Source organism: Mastomys coucha, unplaced genomic scaffold, assembly GCF_008632895.1.
Source record: "Mastomys coucha isolate ucsf_1 unplaced genomic scaffold, UCSF_Mcou_1 pScaffold15, whole genome shotgun sequence".
Lineage (NCBI taxonomy): Eukaryota > Metazoa > Chordata > Mammalia > Rodentia > Muridae > Mastomys > Mastomys coucha.
Genome location: NW_022196897.1, coordinates 125,708,810 through 125,730,181, shown reverse-complemented (window position 1 = coordinate 125,730,181; position 21,372 = coordinate 125,708,810). Strand labels below are relative to the sequence as shown.

The following is a 21,372-nucleotide window of genomic DNA, read 5'->3' as shown; positions in this document are numbered from 1 at the left end:
CCAATTAACACAGTCAAAGGAGACATAATAAAAATTCTTGCTACAAATAAGTTTTAAAGTACACATTCAAAAATGTTTAAAAAAAATGTAAGTCACATATCTAAATATTTTCCATTAGTTTTTGAAAGTTATTGATAGCTATCATTATTGAATCTGCATGCTTTGTACCAAAATGTTTCTGGTAAATCTTATTACCCCACTTGAGTTTGGAATTCAAGAATTCTGCTACAATTTCCTTTATTATAGAGACAGCATAAGCACTACAAAAATAGGTGCTATTTTTCATAAACTTATTACCAGTTTTGGAAAAGACCACTGCTCCATTCTAACACTGTGATCCATCTCCCAAACTTCCCCCACAGTAACCACCCCTTCCTTAAAAAATAACTATTCTATCCAGTTAAAGCACAGTCACCAATTAAAACATACAAGAAGAATACCTGTAAGACTTTCTTTCCATAAGTGTCTCAGGCAAGGATCCGCAGGTTCTCTCTCCCATGACATTCTCCACCATTTCTCCAACCATTAGGGATGCATCCTGAATGATGGTGGAGGGTTCAGAAGTTTATAGTAGATGTGGCATATTGAGACCAAGGACTACATCCATCTCTTCACAAAATGGGTGGAGCCTTTCAGGTGGCCAAGGGTACTACCTTCATACCTCCGTCATGTTTCTCATTACGATTATTCTAATACTGAGCAATTCCTACCTTCAACCCAAAACAACCCACCAGAATATGCCTCAGAATCCTGACTATGTAATTCTCTTGGATTTTGTTCTCACCATTCATTATTTTAACATATATCCTCTGACTATTTCCACAAAAGATGCTAGAGACTATATTGTGTGAGCAAACAGTAGGCCACACCTATAAATCCAGCACTCAAAGAGGCTGAGAGACAAGGACTGCCACAAGCCCAAGGTCAGCTACATAGTAATCTACAGGACAGCCTGCACTACAATATAAAAAACTGTCCCAAGAGAAAAAAAATCCTTACTTTTTAGGTATTATTTACATATATATCACACATAAAATTCATATGCAAAAGGTCATCCTCACAATAATACTCTAGAAAAAAAGTTACCATGTCAGAGTCTGAAAAAGATGGTTTTGTAGAAAGTAATGCGAAACTTACTTCACAAAGAAGCTGCAGGTTTGGGATTACATGCTAGTATTAACGAGGTCTAGATCTCTACCTGAGCGTTGTCATCTGATTTTTAGCCAACATAACTCTTACTTCCATTTTTAAATAAAAGCATTCCTCACAGAACAGAATTGTGTTAAGAAAAAGGAAAACTATTCCTCTTGTTTCTCCACTGTTTTTCTCAAAGGGAAGCCTTTATTAACATTTCATGTCCTTTTCTTCTTGTGATTTTAGGAACTTGCACATAATTTCTGAACACAAGTACCACCTTATCACACTGTTTCCACATCTTGCTTCTTCACAGTATATCCTGGATTCTTTTCTTATGAATAAATTATCAATATCATTCACTTATTTTAGTTAGTATTTACATAAATTCCTTGGCCACTAGAAATTTTTCTTTACTTATTTGTTCCTGTCTCTTCAAAAGACTGAAGTAGTTGGATTCTATGTCCCAAGTCACTTTTATATAATTCACCTTTATTTCTACATTGATAATTCAATTTCCAATCCTTCCTTTGAAAATTTTAACAATCAGATTTTTAGTTTATGGGATCTCTGCATATTGCATCCTTCAAAAAACCATGATTGTCTGGGCAGTGAGAGTCCACACCTTTAATTCCACTTGGGAGGCAGAAGAAGGTGGATCTCTGTGAGCTTGAAGCCAGCCTGGTCTACAGAAAGAGTTCCAGGACAGCCAAGGCTACACAGAGAAACTCTATCTTGAAAAAACCAAACCAAACCAAAAGCTTGACTATTTTATCCTAACAATATTGGGAAAACAACAATAAGTTCTATGTATTGTTCCAACTTCCTAGGAACCTTTTTTTTTTTTTTTTGCCTAGTTAACATTCTATTTTGTATTATTTCTGGTATAAATTTTTCCCCTTAATTAATTTTATATTTTACATTATTGGTTTTCTAGTGACCCATGTTAGTCAAAACAATTAAGAATGTTCCAGAACTGTCTAACTAGATTTCTCCCATAGCTATATAGCACTGTCATTCTCCAAAGGCTTGTTACAGGTTTAAGTTCCAACTCAATCCACTCATGAACGATCTCAACACATGACAGAAGCCTCCAGATTCATCATGTGAACAACTGAAGCTACAACCTTACTCTGTAGATATTCCTGTTAACACTCTGTACAAAAGATGAAGGCAGAGGCTCCAATACACTTTTAAAATCTGCTAATTTGATGAGCACATCAGATGACTCTGAGTCTATTAAAAACAAAAATGGAATTTTGTTTCAGTGACTCTTAATTTTGTTGATTTGGTTTGATCATTTTTATTTCTATTTTTCATTCCTTTTTATGTACTTTCCCTTTTTAAAATTATTTTTATTTTGAGGATGTTAGTTCAAAGCCTAGTGCATGCCAGGTGACCACCTACCTCCAGGTTAGACCCAACTGGCACTTCAAGTTCAGTTTATTTGCAGGTATGGAATATCTTAATACTTGAGAGTATAAACATGCCTGATGGCATGTGTACATGTTAAGGACAGAACCCCTAGACTCTAGTAACCACAAACAGAGGTTTCCTCAAAACCTTTTCACTTTTAATCATGGTTTTCTCTGTTCCTCTCATTCACCCTTATTTGCATCATCAAAGGATTTTCTCAAAGCATGTGGCACTACTAGCATCTTCTTTTACAACTCAGTGCTGCTGTTCTTGTTACTCAGTGCCTCTCTGCCTTCTTTGATTCATTGTTCACCTTTGTAGCTCAGAAAGCCTTGCGCTAACTACCCACCTTCCTGCTGAAGCCCTGTGTACTGGCTGGTTTTGGGTGCCAACTTGACACAGGCTGGAGTTATCAGAGAAGGGAGCTTCAGTTGGGGAAGTACCTCCATGAGATCCAGCTGTGGGGCATTTTCTCAATTAGTGATCAAGGGGGTAGGGCCCCTTGTGGGTAGAGCCATCCTTGGAAGTCTTGGGTTCTATAAGAGAGCAGGCTGAGCAAGCCAGGGGAAGCAAGCCAGTAGGGAACATCACTCCATGGCCTCTGCATCAGCTCCTGCTTCCTGACCTGCTTGAGTTCCAGTCCTGACTTCCTTTGTGATAAACAGCAGTGTGGAAGTAAGCTGAATAAACCCTTTCCTTCCCAACTTGCTTCTTGGTCATGATGTTTGTGCAGGAATAGAAACCCTGACTAATACACCCTGCAAGTGGCACAACTACACCATGCCTTGCCGTTGCCCTCAAACACATTTAGTTCTTTCATGCAGACATGGAGAGGCTGGATGGACAAATCATTCGTTTTCCTTTACCACAAGTCTCCTCAGACTTTCAACAAGTACCTTCTGGAAGTCTACACAGGAGTAGACTTCACAGCACTCCTCTTTCCCTCCAGCCCACTCCAATCACTGCAGCACAAAGCTGTACAGAAGCATCTGTAATCTCATTCTTCATCGTCATTTTTCTTCCATGCTACCATTTCATTAAAAATACTTTCTTTTACACTGACTAAACCTTAAAAGTGCATGAGATTTTTGCTTTTTCCAAAACTGTTAAGTATTACTCCTCTTTTGGTAAAGAGCTCTTTAATCTGATTCATTTCATTTAGCTTACTATTTCTAAATAATACACTTATCTATGCGTATTTGTATTGTAGTCCATAGTCCTTTTGAAGAAGTCAGCTTTATCTTCACAGTTGACAAAGTTTGCTATACACAGAACTCTAGGATCATCTTGGAATTTACTGAAACTTTCCCAGCATACCAAAAAAAAAAAAAAAAAATCCAAATGATGCTCAGATTTATTTTTAGTTAGGTCTTTTTCACTTTTCTTGGAAAATTGATTTTTCTGTGTTGGTAGTCCTTGAAATTAAAAGTTTGGTTTTACCAGTTTTCTTCAGTGTGCCCTATTTGAAGGCTTCTTTCACATCAGGAAAGTTTCATAAAACAAGAAAATTTTACTCACTGCTGTTTTGGTTACACATACTGTATTTACTCCCAGAGTTCCTGTTTCTCACCTAATAATGCAATATTATCTACTCTATTTAAACTTTGCTCATATAATGTTTAACTAATTTTACTACTTTCTACAAGAAAACTCAGTTTGACTATCAACGTCACTTTACACTATCTCCTTTTGCTAGAGGTAGAACCCAAGGCCCTAGCTCATGAGAGGTGAGCAATCTTCAAATGAGTCACATCTCCAGCCTTCCTCTATTTAAAAAATATATATATTATAAAGCAGCTTAAATACACAAAGCAGTATAAAGTTTTAATTAATAAACACCTATAAATTCACTGCTGTGCATAAGAAAAACTTTAATCTGGATAACAGAAAAATGCCTTCCTTTTCCTTCTGAAAAAAAAACAAAGTTTGATGTTTATCATGATGTTGGATTTATGTGCTTTTATATATGTATATGTGTGTGTATATATATATATATATATACATATATATAAAACAGTATTGCTTTGCATTTTCATGCTTCACACATACCTGAATCTTTCATTTATTTTAGTCTATTGTTGTTGTTATACTGCCAAGAGATACAACCTAGGTTTGCCTTACTAGACAAGAACCCTATCCTGAACAGCATTTCCAGCTCAAGCTAACATGTTTCTTTAAGACAGTGTCTTCAAATCACAGCTCACAATCCATCAATAAAGTCACAACAGTGGTTGATAATTTCGAACCAAAAAAGTAAAAAAGGAGTGGTGGGAGTGAAAATAGTGAAAAAACGAGAAGCCATGATGCTAGGTCTACAGATAGGAAGTGTATGTTCTGACCTGTCAAAGTCTCTCAAAGAACAATGCTATGGTGTGTGAGGCAAATAGACAGACAGGTATGTCATTTCCTTAAAACTGCTTTTTTGCTAATATGAATTCACAATGGTCCTATCACCAAGTAAATCCTTAAAAAGAAAAAAAAATGCCCAAAGATAGACTGTGCATTCGGAGAAGTCAAGTTTACAATATTTTACAAGCAAATCTGTCAAGAAAAAAAAAATACCATTCCTTAATTGCACTTTCCTACTGTGCCAATCAACACCAATCAATGTTGCAAAGAACTGCCTGGTTTAATGTATTTAATCATTTAGTGAACAGAATAAAAGATAATGCTGGTCTAAGTTGTCTTTGAGTAGACCCCCAAATGTTTTGATCACCAAGAGGTACTGCTCTGTTATACCAACAGTGGTCAGAAAGGGAACAGCACGAAATATAAGGTTAGATTAGCCTATAATAATAATCTCACAGTCAATTCAGGAACCTTCTACAACTTTGTCAATCATCTACCATAAAGATATTGCTTTTACTAAACCTGACTGATTTTCATCTGGAACCCAGATGAAATTTTTATTTCCAATGAAAGAACGTGTACTTTCATGGTCAATTCCATGTAAGGCAATTTTCTAAAATTTTTATTTTGTTGTTCTAAAATCAGATACATAACTTCAAATAAATGTTCCAAAATGTTGCTTAGAGCCCTTAAAAATAGCTAGTCATGCATCTTACCTACATATTATCATTTTCCAAAATAGATACTATGATGTGTTAAGATGTAGTCTGATAACTTTTAATAAACAGTATTTTTATTAGACTAGGCATCATTAGAGGAAAAAAAATCCCAAAACATTAAAATATTAAATCTGAGCCATCAGATGTTATGCCACATGCCTTTAATTTCAATAGTCAGGAGGCAGATGCAATTGCATCTCCATGAGTTCAAGATTAGTTTGTCTATACCATATGTTCCAGGCTGATCAGAGCTACCTAATAGATCCATCTCTAATACATACACACTTACATACATACACACATATATACATACATACATACATACATACACACACACATACACACACACACAATTTTAAATTTTGATTGAAATTTATTATATTTTTCCAATTCAAAGACTTATTTTAAAGCACATGAACACTTCTGATGGTAGCAAGTGCTACAACACAATCAGAACAATTATTGTTGCTACTGGAGTTGCATTGACAGTCTTCCTTGCTTCTGTAATAATTTAGTTATCATTTCTGGTATCCTAACAAGTCAACTGCAAGCTCTCAGCTTTCAGACAACAATTTATTTAATCACCGTTTGTGACAAGGATATTAAACCTAATATTTTGCTGAAAACAAACAATATGAAAATATCAGGAAATTATAACATTAAATCTTGAAGAACATGTATAAATGGTTTAGGAAAGACCCTCAGCTAATAATAGAGTACATTTTTAAGTAGTATTGTATCACCAAATCTCTCAACTCCACAGAACAATATTCTGTAGAAAAATAAACAACTGGGTGGGAAAAATCATTCAGATAAACTGGACACTGAAGGCCATGTCATCTGAGGAGTGACTACATTAACCAATTGATTTTAATTGTTGCCAAGTATGTTCAAGGAAAATGTGATAAAACAAATACCTCAGTAAATCCAAAAGTGTTTTGAATATATTCAAATAGGAAGTTCTGGTTTTTATATTTACTGGAAGTAAAAATTTTTGAATAATGCACAACAGTTTAATTAGCTAATTTTTTTCTTCTTTACTGGAATACAGAGCAATAGTGCATTCTGCTGCTGTTTTCAACAGAATATGATTGCTTAAGAAGCCATGTGAGTGGTGATATTATATAATTGCTATTTACAAAATAGTTTTCTGCTTTGCTTTCTTCTAGAACATGTGACTACACCATAACTTTCATACTCCTACTAATTAAATACAACCATATGACTTGATATTTGATCCAAGATGTGAATGACGCTCATATACACCACTGGCAGGTCCATACCTCTAAATGACATCAATACATTCCTAGAAACACTGAATCTACTAAAACTTGGGGGCCAGAAAATGAAGAGAAACAACTACATTTTTACTTCAAATGGCACAGAGAAACATTTGACCAAATCCAATCATCTTTCACATGATAAACACACTCAATAAACTAGGAGTAAAATGAAAATGTCCTAAACATAATAGGAATATTCAAAATTTCAGAAAATTAACATAAGAGAAACATAAAAATCCAAATAACAGCATTTCCTCTAAAATCAGAATACAATTATGTCCACTTTCATTACTTCTCATTAACATAGTACTAAAAGTTTTAGCCAGATAATGAAATGAAAGACATTCAAAGTAGAAAAGAAAAATTCTCTCTGTTCACAGTGATTGTATGGAGAGATATTTAAAACATGATCAGTAGCCTGAATTCAGAACAGCTGCAGGATATAAAACTACATATAAATATAGTTACATTTATAAAAATAATAACCATAAACAAGAAAATTGTTAAAACAATTCCATTTATAATAATCTTTAAAATAATGGAACTAGCTAACTAACAGGGTAAAAGATTATACCCAGAACACTAGAATATTTTATTTTAAAAATTAAAAACTTTGTAAGTAAGCAGAAAGACATACTAAAAGATAAAACGTGGCAAAGATACTATTACTACCCAAAGTAATCTACAGCTTCAGTATCTATCAATATCCTGAAGATGTTTTTGTGAAGAGAAATAATCCCCAAAACTCACACGGAATTTCAGTAAATATCAAATACACCTAATCATGACCAAAAAAAAGGAACAAAGTAAAGGACTCACATGTCATCATTTCAAAACTTAATACAAAGCTACACTAATCAAAGAAGAGTGATTTTGGCATTAGTCCAAATTTATAGACCAGTGGGGCATTTTAAGACTGATTTTCCAAAAGTGTGTCATGGTTTAGCCAAAAGTAAAAGATACAAGAAAACTGACTATCTACATGCAGAATAAATATGGTTTCTCCATAAAATCTGGTGGAGAAAAAAAAGAACATTTTCATGATACTTCTAATGTATGACACTAAAACCAAAGTTCTGAAATACATGCAACAACATGGATGAATCTATGGTGTGTTAAGTGTAACAGATCAGACACAAAAGATAAATACTGTATAATTCTATTCACATCAGATATCCAAAACTAACAAAATCAAAAAGGGAATATAGACTAGAAAATAGCAGTAGCTGGGTGAGAAGGACAGTCTAGTAGTTTTGTTTCCCAAGTACACATTTTCTATTCAGAAAGATGAAAAGGTTCTGTAAACAGATACTATGGATGGCCACATACACTGTAAATTTACTTAATGCCATTATATGCTACACTTAAAGGAACTTCAATGGGAATCTTGCACTACACCACCAGCAGTGTTGAAAAATATAAAAATGGTAAATTTTGTATTACATATTATCATAATAAAAAATTAAATACTTTAAAATCTTACAAGAGTGAACTAGAAAGCAGGCAACCTCCCCATGCCTGAATGTACACACTTAACACTTACACACACACAATTTCTCACACATGCATCACACACATACATACACATTCACACTATCACACACTGTCAATCCAAGAATGAATGGATGTTATAGAAAACTGAAGGATAATAAAGATAAATAAGAAATGGGTGTTTATCAGACACAGGAAAAATATGGAAGAAAAGACGTATCTCCAAGAAAATGAGGGAAATGGGTTACTTTAATGTGAAGAAGAAAGTGTATGGAGCTCTGAAAGCCTATAAATCATTATATGCATGGTCACAAAATTATACTCATCACACTCAAGTTTCTTTGTGTACTTCTCAGTCTAAAAACCTTCTATATTTTGCTCATGCATGCACTGGGCTACTTATCTTAAACTGCTCTTGCTAGTTATACTGTTATATCAATAATCCAAACCTTATAAATCAAACACTTAAGTATAGAAATAAGCTGCACTTCAGTTCTTTTTTTCAGTACTTACAGAAAAAAATTCAGCAACTAAATAAAATATTCCATAGAAGAAGATAGTCATGAAATTCATAGATTTAAAATAAATAAACTGGGCATGGAACACAGGTTGTGAACACTCACAAAGGAACACTACTGGAACTGGAAGTTTTTTCTCTTTGTACGAAATTCTACAGATTGGTACCACTAAACTGTACCAATCTCTGGGTATTTGTTTGCACAGAGCAACTAATATTTAAGTAAAACTCACATTTACTGTAAAATTCATTTAGTGAGTAAAATACAAATAACAGAATGATGTGTGTGTGTGTGTGTGAAGAACTTTTCATCTTAAAACCTAATTCTAACTTATTCTTTAAGTATTTTTTAGAATAAGATTTAATATTATTGGTTTGGTTTCTATATTTTAACATGCTTAATACAAGAACAATTTATTTATTACTTGGTGAACTACATCCATAGCCCACAGTAAATGTTACTTATATGTTGTCAAAATCATCTAAAAAGATATTTATAATAAAGCAGAAGAAATGCAGAAACATTACGATTTATGAATTCCTAAGGCACTTTACATTATTTATCTTCTCCACTTCACAAGTCAAATAATCATATCTCACAAATGTTTGATTCACTGAGTGCTCAAGTCTCCACAAGAATATTATTGCACAGAAATCTCAGTGTTTTCAAATATAGTTACCATTTATTTTCAAAATATTTAGAAGCTATTTAAGGTGACTCAAGAACTAAATTCTGTCTGTAGTCATAGCTGGCTTAGAAGAAAGTTAACTCTACAAAAAACTTTGAAAGGATGTAGTATTAAAATAACTTCTACAATTGAATATGAATAATCAACAATGTCAAAATAAATACATCTGGAATGGAAACATGTTAAAAGTGTTATGATTGAACATCTTAAAAATCCATGCAATGCAGCTCTTTTCCCTCAACTTAAACTGTTACCATTTAGATTTACAGAAGCTGAATTTGTAACAATATTAAATACTACAAAATAACAATGTACAATGCACCTAACCTATGAATTTGTATCCTTGTGTCAATTATTTAAATATGTATATAAAGATTGAGAAACATTATTATTGAAATTTATCATTGTTATACATTTGAAACTTAATAGAAACAACTTCGTATTACAAAGATGCAAAATATTTTGCCATCATTTAAAATCATTTGGTTTATTCAAATAAAAAATAAGATTAGGAGTGAGAGGGAAGTAGGGTAAGGTAGTGTACAGGATAAAGATTAATTAGATTGGCCTTTAAAAGAGAATTTAAGGTGGGCAAAACAGCTGGAGAGCAAAGTTGGAAAACTGTTAGGGTCCAACAGATTTTAGAGCTTGTTAAATCTATGAAATATTATAATTAAAAAGAAAAAGATAAGGGTCCAGGGATGAAAGAAAGAAGAAAAGACATAGGAATAAGAAGGGGAATGTGAAACTTTCCAAAAGTGAGTACAAAAATACTTTGTTGAGGGAGGAGTCTTTCAACTTCAAGACTTTAAAGATGACAATAATTACGCAAGTAAGATGATTAGTGCTTCATCCCACTCCTGGACCCCAGTGCTAAAGCACAACACACTCACGAAACACAAAGGAAGAAGGCTAGCTATAAACATCCAGAGAACACAAAAAGCAAATGCTTGAAGGACAAGCTTATGTTAGGACTCAGAACTGTTTTTGTTTTATTTTAAATATATATTATAAGTTTTATATATTACATTATATTATATTATATTATATTATATTATATATTTTTGGTTTGTTTTTGAGACATTTCATTGTGTAGTCCTGTTGGCCTACAACTCATTTTGCCAATCAGGTTGACCTTGAATTCACAGGTAACATCTGCCTCTGCCTCTCCCTCCTAATAGACTGGGTTAAGACATCCCATTTTAATAACATTTTCCCGACTACTTGGTCATCTTCAGATATATCCAACATTTGATAACACAATGTAGTTGATACTATAAAACTTTGAAACATTATTTCATTTTTTAAATCTTTTTGTGTATGGGTGGGTGCACATGCATGTGTGGCGTTCATGCATGTTTGCTTGCATGTAGATGCATGTGTTTGGAGACACATATACACATATGCAAGTAGAGGCTCAACGTTGACATTGGGAGTCTTCCTCTATTCCTCTGCACTTTATTTACTGAAACAAGGACTCTCAATTGAATCCAGAACTTGCTGATCAGCTAATCTGGTCAGTTTGCCCTAGGCATCCCCTGCACCTGCCTCCCAAACACTGGGATTGCAGCCAGCCACCATAGCCTTTGGGTAGCTTCTGGAGATCCCAATTCTGGGTCCTCACACATGGTGTAGCAAGAACGTTATCCACTAGCCATCTCCACCACCACTCCAGCTGCAACTTCTATTTTTATAGGTATTTAGTTAAAAACAAAACTCATTCTTCCTCCTCTTCCTGGGGGTTCCTTGAGCCCTTGGGAGAGGGATTTGATGTACACATCTCTTTGTTTTGTGGCTGAGTGTTCCAAGAGCTCTCATCTCTCTGCATAATATCTGACTGTGAGTCTCTGTATTTGTGCTCATCTGCTGCAGGAGGAAGCTTCTCTGTTGATAGCTGAGCAAGGCACTGATCACGAGTATAAGAGAATGCCACTAGGAATCATTGTATTGCTACATTTGGCTTTGGTTTTTGTTTGTTTTGTAGAACAGAAAGAATGTAAGAGCCAGAGGGATGGAGACCACCAAGAAAAGCCCTCTAAATCAATATGATCTAAGTACATTATGAACTCAGAGACTAAGGCAGCATGCACAGGGCCTGCACAGGTTAGTAGCAGGTCCTTTGCATACATATTATGGCTTTCAGTTTAGTGCATGGGGGGCTTCTAGGTATGCAAAGGAGTGGACCCCTGACTCTTACGCTTCTCTCGGGGTCCTTTCCTTCTGTTTGTTTGTTTTGTTCGATTCCAATCTGCTAGTTTTTGTTTTAATTTATTATATTTTATTTTACTACCATCCATTTGAAGCCTATCTGTTTTCTAATGAAAGACAGAAAGAGAATGATCCCAGATAAGAGGTGAGGTGGGAAGGAACTGGGAAAAGTAGAGGGAAGGGAGATTGTAACCAGGATACCCTATGTAAGAGAAAAACCTATTTTCAATAAAAAGGGGAAAATGAAAAACAAAAACAAAATAAATTATTGCATGTTAGACAAAATAAAACTCTTACCCTCATCCTTCTCCATATACTGTTCTGTAGAATAGTACTTACATCCTTAGTCTTTATAATTAATAAACATAATGATAACCAAAAGTTATTATAAGCCTTATTATAAGTCTACTAAAATAAAAGTATTGTGTTATATACTAATACTGAAAGATGATAAAAAAATACTTAAAGAAAATACAAATTCTGCAGATGGGATCTTTGCAGGAGTTAGAGTGGGTTAGTAGGGAGAGAATAGAAACCTAAATACATTACACATCCATATATAAAATTATGAAAAATATATATTTAAAAATAAAATAAAAGCTCATATACAAATGAAAAAGATATGGTTTTGACAATTTTTAAACATTACTTTTCAGCTTGGTACACAAGTCACTCACTGACTAGGATTTTAAATTCCACTCAAAGTAAAGAGAGGAAAAACTCAACAGTTAGGGCTTAATTTTTCCTCTTTATTTCTCTTTGAAAAGAAAAAAAAATTGGAAAAAAGTTCTCACACCCCTGTCTAGACATGCCTCTAAATTAAAACCCTCCTGCCTCAACCTTGAAAGCAGTTGGGATAAGCATACCACCTCTGATATGTCATCACTTCCCATAAAAATAACTTTTAAAAGTAGAAATTAGTTCAAATGAAAGAAGAATCAATAATACTAATTTTTTGCAATCATACTAATTTTAATATCAAAGAAACTAAAGATTAAACTCTATAATCAAACTATAAATGTCAAAACATTTCCATTTACCTCAAAAAATGGCTTAGCAATTCAGACTTACAGACTGCACATCTCAGAATTTTAGAATAGGTGTTTGCTAAATGGCCTATATATCAGATTTGAATGTAGCATACATAAGATAAAAAATGTAAAGTTTTCTTCTAACAAACCATTTTCAAAGATTATTTTATGATATTTGAATAAAATAATTATAAAGATTTGTTATTCTTTTTCTCAATTGCTCTTCAAACATCCAAAATAATGACTCACAGACTAAAGGTGTCACTCATTTGGTAGTTTTCTGGCATTCTAGAAGCCCTCTGTCATCTCCAGCACCACATACACTAGGTGTGGTGGTACATACCTACAATTGCAGCACTTAGAAGGTGAAGGCAAGGGAATCAGAAATTCAAGGCCACCACTGACTACAGAGTAAATTCAAGGTCATCCTAGGATACATAACAATAATGCACAAAAGAACAATAAAATCCAGTTAACACTATTTTTCAACCACTAACAAAATAAATGACCTAAGTAAGCACCAATCATCAACAGCTGCTATCAGAAGTTTATATGTGACTCTTCACCAGATGTAAGCCCAGTGACCAATATTGTCACCAAGGGGAGAGGAGTCAGATACCATCTATTCTGTGATCTGATGCATAAAAAGCTACAATGATATAAAAAATTTTTTTCAAAACAGCTTAAACCTATATCTGAATTATGCTTTACGGCAACACTCCTCAACCTGTAGGTCTCCACTGTTTTAGGAGTCAAATGACCCTTTCACAGGAGCTGCCTAAGAGCAGCTGCAGGTAAGATATTTACATTATGATTCATAACAGTAGCAAAATTATAGTTACAAAGTATCAACAAAAGTAATTTTATGCTTGGAGTCACCACACCATGAAGTGTATTGAAGGACTGCAGCATTAGGGAGGTTGAAAAGTACTGCTCTAGAGTTTAACTACAACTACCAAGAAACAAACAGAGAAGAACAAGTGCTAGGAAATTACAGTGATTCAGCTGCATGGGGTGAAGAGGAAAACTCACACAATTCAAAAAAAGGTCCAGTGTATCCAAAAAATAAATTATAATCAGGAAGAAATGGACAGAAATAGAACTAAATACAGATTAAAATTAACTAACATTAAATACAGTGTATTGACCTTGTTAAGGTCTTTTTTATTTTTTTTTATTTTATTTAATTTTTTTATGTGCCTGTATGTATGTGTGTTGGTATGTGCAGTTTCTTCAGAGGCCAGAAGAGGCCATCATGTCCCCTGAAGCTAAAATTACAAGAGATTTGAGGAGCTCTAGTTCTCTGAAAAAGAACAAGCACTCTTAAATTGCCGAACCATCTCTTCAGCACCTTTTGTTTGGATGTTTATTCAGGTAAACCAGCAACACAAAAATCCAAGTCCTTTATAAAACAATGGTTATAGTAGTAAAATGGGAATGAACCCCAGCTGGATCATATGCTTAAAGACTTGCTCTTCAGGTGGTGGAATGTTTAGCAAGGATTAGAAGGTGTGGCCTTGTTGGAAAAGGTGCATCACTGAGGATGGGCTCTGAGATTACACTGAGTTAAGCACTTTCAAATGCATGCTCTCTCTTTCCCCTCCTCCCCCCTCTCCCCGTTTTTTTTTTTTTCCTTTTCTCCTCCCCTCCCCCTCTTTTTGGCCTCCACAGGTACCTGTGCATGCATACACACACACTCACACACACTCACACACACACATTCACACACACTCACACATACACACCCCTCTCCCTACCTATCTTGCTCTGCTTTGTGCTTACGGATCACATACAGGCTCTCAACTACTGCTCCAGCACCATGCCTGCCTGCCTGCCTGCCTGCCTGCCTGCCTGCCTGCCTGCTATCATGTTCCCCACCATGATGACCATGGACTCTAAATCTTGCTCAGATGCTTTGTCACAGCAACATAAAACTAACTAAAATGACGGGAGAATGAACACACTAATTGGATATTTATATTAATGAATTGCTAATTTTCTATGACAATATCTTTTAAATATGTAGATATAAGCATATTTATATACACTATGGATAAAACTGTATAATATACATAAATTGTTTCAAAATAGCCTGAGAAGCTTGGCATATATATTCATACATATTTAAAGAGAGGTTCAATATATTATCCCATTAAGTCATCCATACCTCTCAGCAATAAAGATTTTTCTAAAGTACTTTCTTAGTATATACTAATTATACATTTTTTTGTTTTTAAATAATGTTTTTATTAAATCTCTGAGACTTTCTTACAATGCACTTTGACCAAGTTGGTTCCCCAGCTCCTCCCTGATTCACATCCCTGCTTACCCAATTCTGATTTTCTTCTTTCCTTTTAAAAAACCATCCAATCCAGTTTGCACTAGCCAACTATTAGTAGGTGTGGGACCTGCCTTGGCGTGTGGTCCATACCCCAGGGGTGACACCATTAAAGAAAACTATCTTTCTCAGCAGCTATCAAAAGCCAATAATTCCTCAGCTAGGGACAGGAATTCATGCCCACTTCCACACTGGAGTTGTATCTAGCTTGAGCTTGCTCAGTTCTTATGCATGCTGACACAATCACTGTGAGTTCATTTGTGCAGCTGCCCACTGTGTCTAATTACACACAATAAATTTTACTATGACATTTCATGCATGTACATAATGATCATATTCACCAGTTAACTAAACATCTTTTAAAGCAGTAAAATACTAAAACTGACTAATATTCTACTATGACTTAGTACTAAAGAGATGACAAGTACAAAGTATGTATGAAGAATGTGTAAAATGTGTACAATGTAAAAAATTATCAAACGTCACTTATATAATAAAGCTATTACATTTCAAAGATGAGGCCAGCTACCAGTTTTAAGGTCACAAAAGACAATGGCAAATAACATTTCAGATGTCACATGTAAATGATAAAGCACTGATTAATAAAAATACAATTCAGGTCACATCACCTAACTCCCCATGGAATGCCTTCAGGTTCAAAATAGCTTAACAGAAAAATTAACACATAAAATAACTGAATCACTTATAAATTACAAGTTCATATTTGGCACATAGAATTAATACACACTGTCATGTAAGGGAAAGACATGTCAGGACTTATTCGATATATGTTTTCCAATTTGGCAGATATATTTTAGAATTTTGTACTCCTGAATACACCAAACTACTTAGTTCTGACAAAATTCTACCACACACAGTTACTTGTTGGCTGAATCTTTAAACAGAAGTAGTCAGAGCCAGTAGGATGGCTCAGCAGATAAAAATGCTTGCCACCAGGGCTGACATCCTGAACTATATTCCCAGAACACACATAGTGGAAGTGGGGATCTGACTCCTGCAAGATGTTCTCTGACCTGTATATGTGGGCTATGACACTAATGTAACTCACCACGCCACACACCCATACACCTACACATGTACAATACATAGATAAATAGATGAATGCACACACATGTGCATAACTACATAAGTAAATAAATAAATATTAAATGAAATAAAGAGAATAGAAGTAGCCAATAAGAAAACCAAGTTCCTAACTAGAAGAAAGTGGTTCCAACATGCACAGCAGCCCGAGTATCAGCTACTGATCTTTGAACTATTCCAGCAACAGCAGGACTCTAACTCTATCCCAAGAGGGCAAATTTGCTAACATCACACACCAGTTACCTTAGATAACTGACCAACTATAACAATGACCATGAAGGTAATCAGATGAAGAAAAAGACAAAGACCAAAGGGAGGTTTGCTAGGCATGGAGCTAAGTATTCAATTCCAGTTGCTTATAATAAAAAGAAAGAGATAACTGAGCCCCAAACAACGAGAAGCAAAAATGTTCTAACTAGAACAAAAATGTTCCTAGCTCCTCTTTCAATGTCTTAATGAGATAACTGCTAAAACAACTTGCCTTTATTGAAAATAATAAACAGAAGGTCAGATGCGAACATGCTAAGCATCTGGCTCTAGGACTGCACTACCTCTTGAGGTGAAGTCACTCCCTTACCTACCCACTAAAAGGATCTTTTCACTTTCAGCCTAATGAGCTTTGCCTTTGTTGTTGCTTCAGTTTTTTTTATTTTTTTATTTATTTATTTTTTTTAAGTAGAGTGAAATTATCCAGCCTAGGGAGACCTTGAAATCACTATGCACCCAAGCTGTCAAACTGGTAGCAATGCTCCTGCCTCAGCTGCACACATCACCATTCCTGTTCTGCCTTTCAAGAGAGTATCTAAAACGCAACCCTAACTATGTTCTTTTTACAAACACCAAAGCTTAAGTCAGCAGTTCTTCTCCACAGATTTTGTTCCATACTTGATTTTCATTTTCTGATCTGTATCCTGCATGCTGTCACCAGTCTAAGGGCACAGTCTATAAAATGAATTGTTCAAGTCCACTTCTTTAATACCCTTGTTCCCAAGTCTGTGCTGTTTGTCTAAACTTTGCATCAAGATTAACACCAATGGCAATTAATTTTGAGATAAGTATATCAAACATCTGTAAAATGTACAATTTCCGGTTTAGAAATTTAAATTTTTCATTAGAATATAATTTTTAACATAAATATTTCCTTCCTTTGCTTTTCCCTCCTCCAACTCCTTCTATTTCTCTCCCACATTAATTAATGGCCTCTATTTTTCTGAAGATTGTGTGTGTGTGTGTGTGTGTGTGTGTGTTTAAAAATTGATTTGGGGCTGATCACTTGATATTGAATAACCAATTTTAATGTACCCTTTTATTGCTTAAAATCTCCATTTATACTCTATTACAATCCAGACTTTCATCAAATAAAAAAGACTAAGTAAATTTTGTCAAATGTTCTTACATATAGACATAATACAATACCATAAAAAACATAATTGTCTAAATTATCTGGTGTCATTCGTTTTCTGTATTGCAATATATGCTCTTAGCCATATGCAATCCTTAAAACAGCCTAAAGAAAATACAATAGAAATGAAATTAATACAAGCTCAGAATGTCACACCACCAATGAGTAAATGTCTATAGCATTTTCTCTTAAGATCTGCTGCAGAATAAGTTTTTAAAGAATAAAAGGGTACCTGTAAAAGAAAAGGCACATACAATAAATGTGTTATATTTCAGAACATGATTTATTTTACTATACATTCCTAAGTTTAAGAAGGTACATGGTAGGCAACTAAAAGCAAGCCAATAATAATTTCAAAAGCAAAGTATTAAGTTCAAAACTACCTCATTCATGAATTTGGTTATTCATTTCTGTCAACCATTGTCTTATAAGGACCATCAATATAAAGGAGCAGCATCTGCCTAAAAAATTGTTCTGAGAAACTTACCATCATTTTGGCCTTTGCTCTTCATCTCTTCCTTCCATGATAGAATGGTGCTCAGGGAAACATAGTCCCTTACGTATTCTTTGCGTCTCTCCTCTAAGGTCATCTTCAGCAAACGTTCTTGCAAAATAAAAGCAGAATCTCCATTTGTATTTAAATTTTAATCTTTGCTATTGCTGAATACATTTATAAATATTAATCATGCTACACTAACCAAAGACCTAAGGAACACCAAAATGCAATCCAATGATTTCATATTTGAGGGTTAAAGGAGGTCAAATTAATTCCACAGTAGCAAGAAACTAAAGTCAGAGCAGGTCAAGACAAAGCTCCTGAGGTAGCTCAGAAAGTGAGTAAAGTAGTTTACTCTGCCATCATTATCTGCCAGCACAGAGGACATGCAAGGTGGACATTAACGGAACTCGGGAACAATGACCTTTCAGTTCCCGGGCAGACGCGCAAATAAGTTAGGTACAAAGTAGCATCAGTTAAATAAAATACACACTACTGACACAGGCATGTCCAAACAGTGAGAGCACAAGAAACATACCTATAAAGCTTTTTACTCAATTTAACAACACCATCAACAGTGACAGTGAAAAGTGTTCTCTAAATTTAGTAATGGCATTGTGGTATTAGAATGTACATATTTTATATACACACCTTAGTTTTAAGATTAAAATATAAAACTAACAGCATCTTAGAATAGCAGATGCCATTTATAAAGAGCTCAAGTGGTGCTAAATATTTCCAATGTTTGTATCACTAGAATAATTTTCATAACAAGTCATTACTAATGAGGATAGTTAAGACTCTTCCCATGAAAAGGTAAAAAGTAAAGATGTTTCAACAAATATAACAGTAATAAAAACATGAAGATATAAATAGCTTAATGAAACTTTAGGATGCTACCTGGCAGGGAAGGACCACAGAAGTGAAAAACAGCCAAAAATAAAGGAAAACAAAGCTGTACAGGGTTTGTGTGGGATGCTGAGCTGTTAATCTCCATTCTATAAATAAAACCATTCCCTTAAAGTTGACTATGAATATCCTACTATGTGCACAAGATGATACACTAGGAAGCAGAAAATAATGTAATTCTATTTTATTTTAAATGCAAGATATAAAACATTGGTCCTAGAAGAAGAGAGGATAGAAAACAGAAAAGAAAAAAGAAAATTTGTCAAATTTGACAAGTTAGAAAGAATAATGAAATAAAATTTAGTTGTCAGCAAGGTTATAAAGTCCAAGTGATATACAGAAGAGCTTTAATAAATATAATATTATCTAGCTCTACAGGAAAGGTCAGAGAAAATAAGAATTATTTTACAAAGCCAGCGCCTTATCAACTGGGTGACCACCAGCACTGAAAGGGGATAACATTTGAAATGTAAATAAAGAAAATATCCAATAAAAATATATATGATATAAATAAATAAAAAAAGAAAAGACAACAGTGGTTAATAGGGTTTTGGCTATAACCTAAATCATTGCATAAGTCTATATGGTCTTAGATACATTACTTTCATCTATTTATGCTTCAATTTCTTTCTGAGATGATTATACGGGTATTATTCCCAACTTCTGGGTGTGGTAATTAAGGCAGAGAGGTCAAATAACTCACATAACATCCTGGAGCTTGTAGAACAGTACTAACTAGGATTCGGAATGGGACAACTGGATTTAAAGCTTGACCCTACATTACTTCATACAACTTTCTACCTTCATGAGTTGTGAGCATCAGTGGCATAATGCATCTAAGGGACTAAAAACAGCAGAAAGTACAAGATAGGACTTCATTAACTATTATCTTAGTTAATAGTTAATTAATGTTCTTCATCATTACTGACTTTAGAAACACTAGTCTCATTAAAATGTAAGTGAAATCCAGGAGACTATGAAGCACTAAACAAAAAGAAAGTGAGGCCTGATACACCTGTAATCATACCTGTAATGCTAGGATTTAGAAGTTGAAGCAAGACAACTGCCACACATTCAGGGCCAACCTGGGCTAGAGAATGATTTCTACGCCACCCTAAACTACTCAGAATTAGAGCCCGCCTGAGAAAGGGTGGAGAAGAAGAAGGAAGGGAGGGAGGGGGTGTGCAGGGAGGACAAAGAGCACTGTTTTTGACAGTACAGAAAAGATGAAGATGGTAAGAAATTAAACATACACAATAATGAGTAAATGATGGCACAAGATCTCAAAGACTGTACGTGACTGGATAAAGAGCACAAACATAGGGTTAATCTTATAAACAAGCAAGAAAAGTGCTTCCTCTACAATGGGAATAAATCATAAATTAAATATATTCAAAAAAATAATGATACCATGGAGAACATGCTAGGGCTGCTACTGTCCAGTGAAACTTGCTTTCTCCATGATGTAGAAAGGCAGTGACACCTGTTCATTACAGGATATTAGCTCACCAAGCAGAAAAGGGGGCTGACCTTCAGTGGTAAAAGCACTGCTTTAAAAGCTCAGATCACAGTGCAGAATTCTTACAGCTATACATCAGGCTGTATATTATGAAACATTATGAAGCAACTGTTTATGTAAATGTCAGAAGTTATAGACAGAACTAAAACTGTCATTCTATTTATTTAGAAGTAACATAAAACAACACCAAATATAATGCAGTAGAAACAAAGATAAACAGCAACACCTGAAATGAAAATACACATTAAATGATTCTAAATTAGGCCACAAAATAGAACAATATTTATTTAACATATGTGCTTTTTAAGAACACCTCAGTTAGTTGTTTAAGCAATGAAACATACAAAAGGCAAAAGACATACACATGGTTTCTTGGGTATTTCCAAAAACTCTCTTCTATTAACATTTCATCTTTACAATGAACCCTTTCTCTCTGAGCCAAGTATATACATAGTTCTACTTACTACATGGTGTACTGAATTATAATGTTTCTAAAATGCCTTGACATTTCAATGAACTGGGTAAGGCTTCATCTAGATTTCAATAACAGCTGCAAAAGTACTAAGCCATCAACTCTCCAGTGGGATGAAAGGGAAAAGGTCATGCATCCCATTCGTTTCTTTATTGTACAAGAAATCCTGAATTCCCTTTTGGTGGAGTAACAGATGATATTTCACACTTGACTGTTCCAAAAACAGACATCCCTAGAAGACAGATACAAAGCATTCACTTCATAATATTTTCCTTCAGCTTTAAGCTTTATGCAA

General features: G+C 34.5%; 1 protein-coding gene across 12 annotated transcripts in view; it reads right to left on the bottom strand.

Moving 5' to 3' along the window:
- Window positions 1–21,372, bottom strand: part of Macrod2 (mono-ADP ribosylhydrolase 2) — a 1,944,357-nt gene that overhangs the window by 1,919,940 nt on the left and 3,045 nt on the right. For all 12 annotated transcript variants that reach the window (XM_031372067.1, XM_031372070.1, XM_031372073.1 and 9 more), the window contains exon 2: window positions 18,169–18,285. In XM_031372067.1, the coding sequence (XP_031227927.1) occupies window positions 18,169–18,271 (103 nt within the window). In that variant the 5' untranslated portion in view covers window positions 18,272–18,285. The remainder of the gene's footprint in view (window positions 1–18,168; window positions 18,286–21,372) is intronic.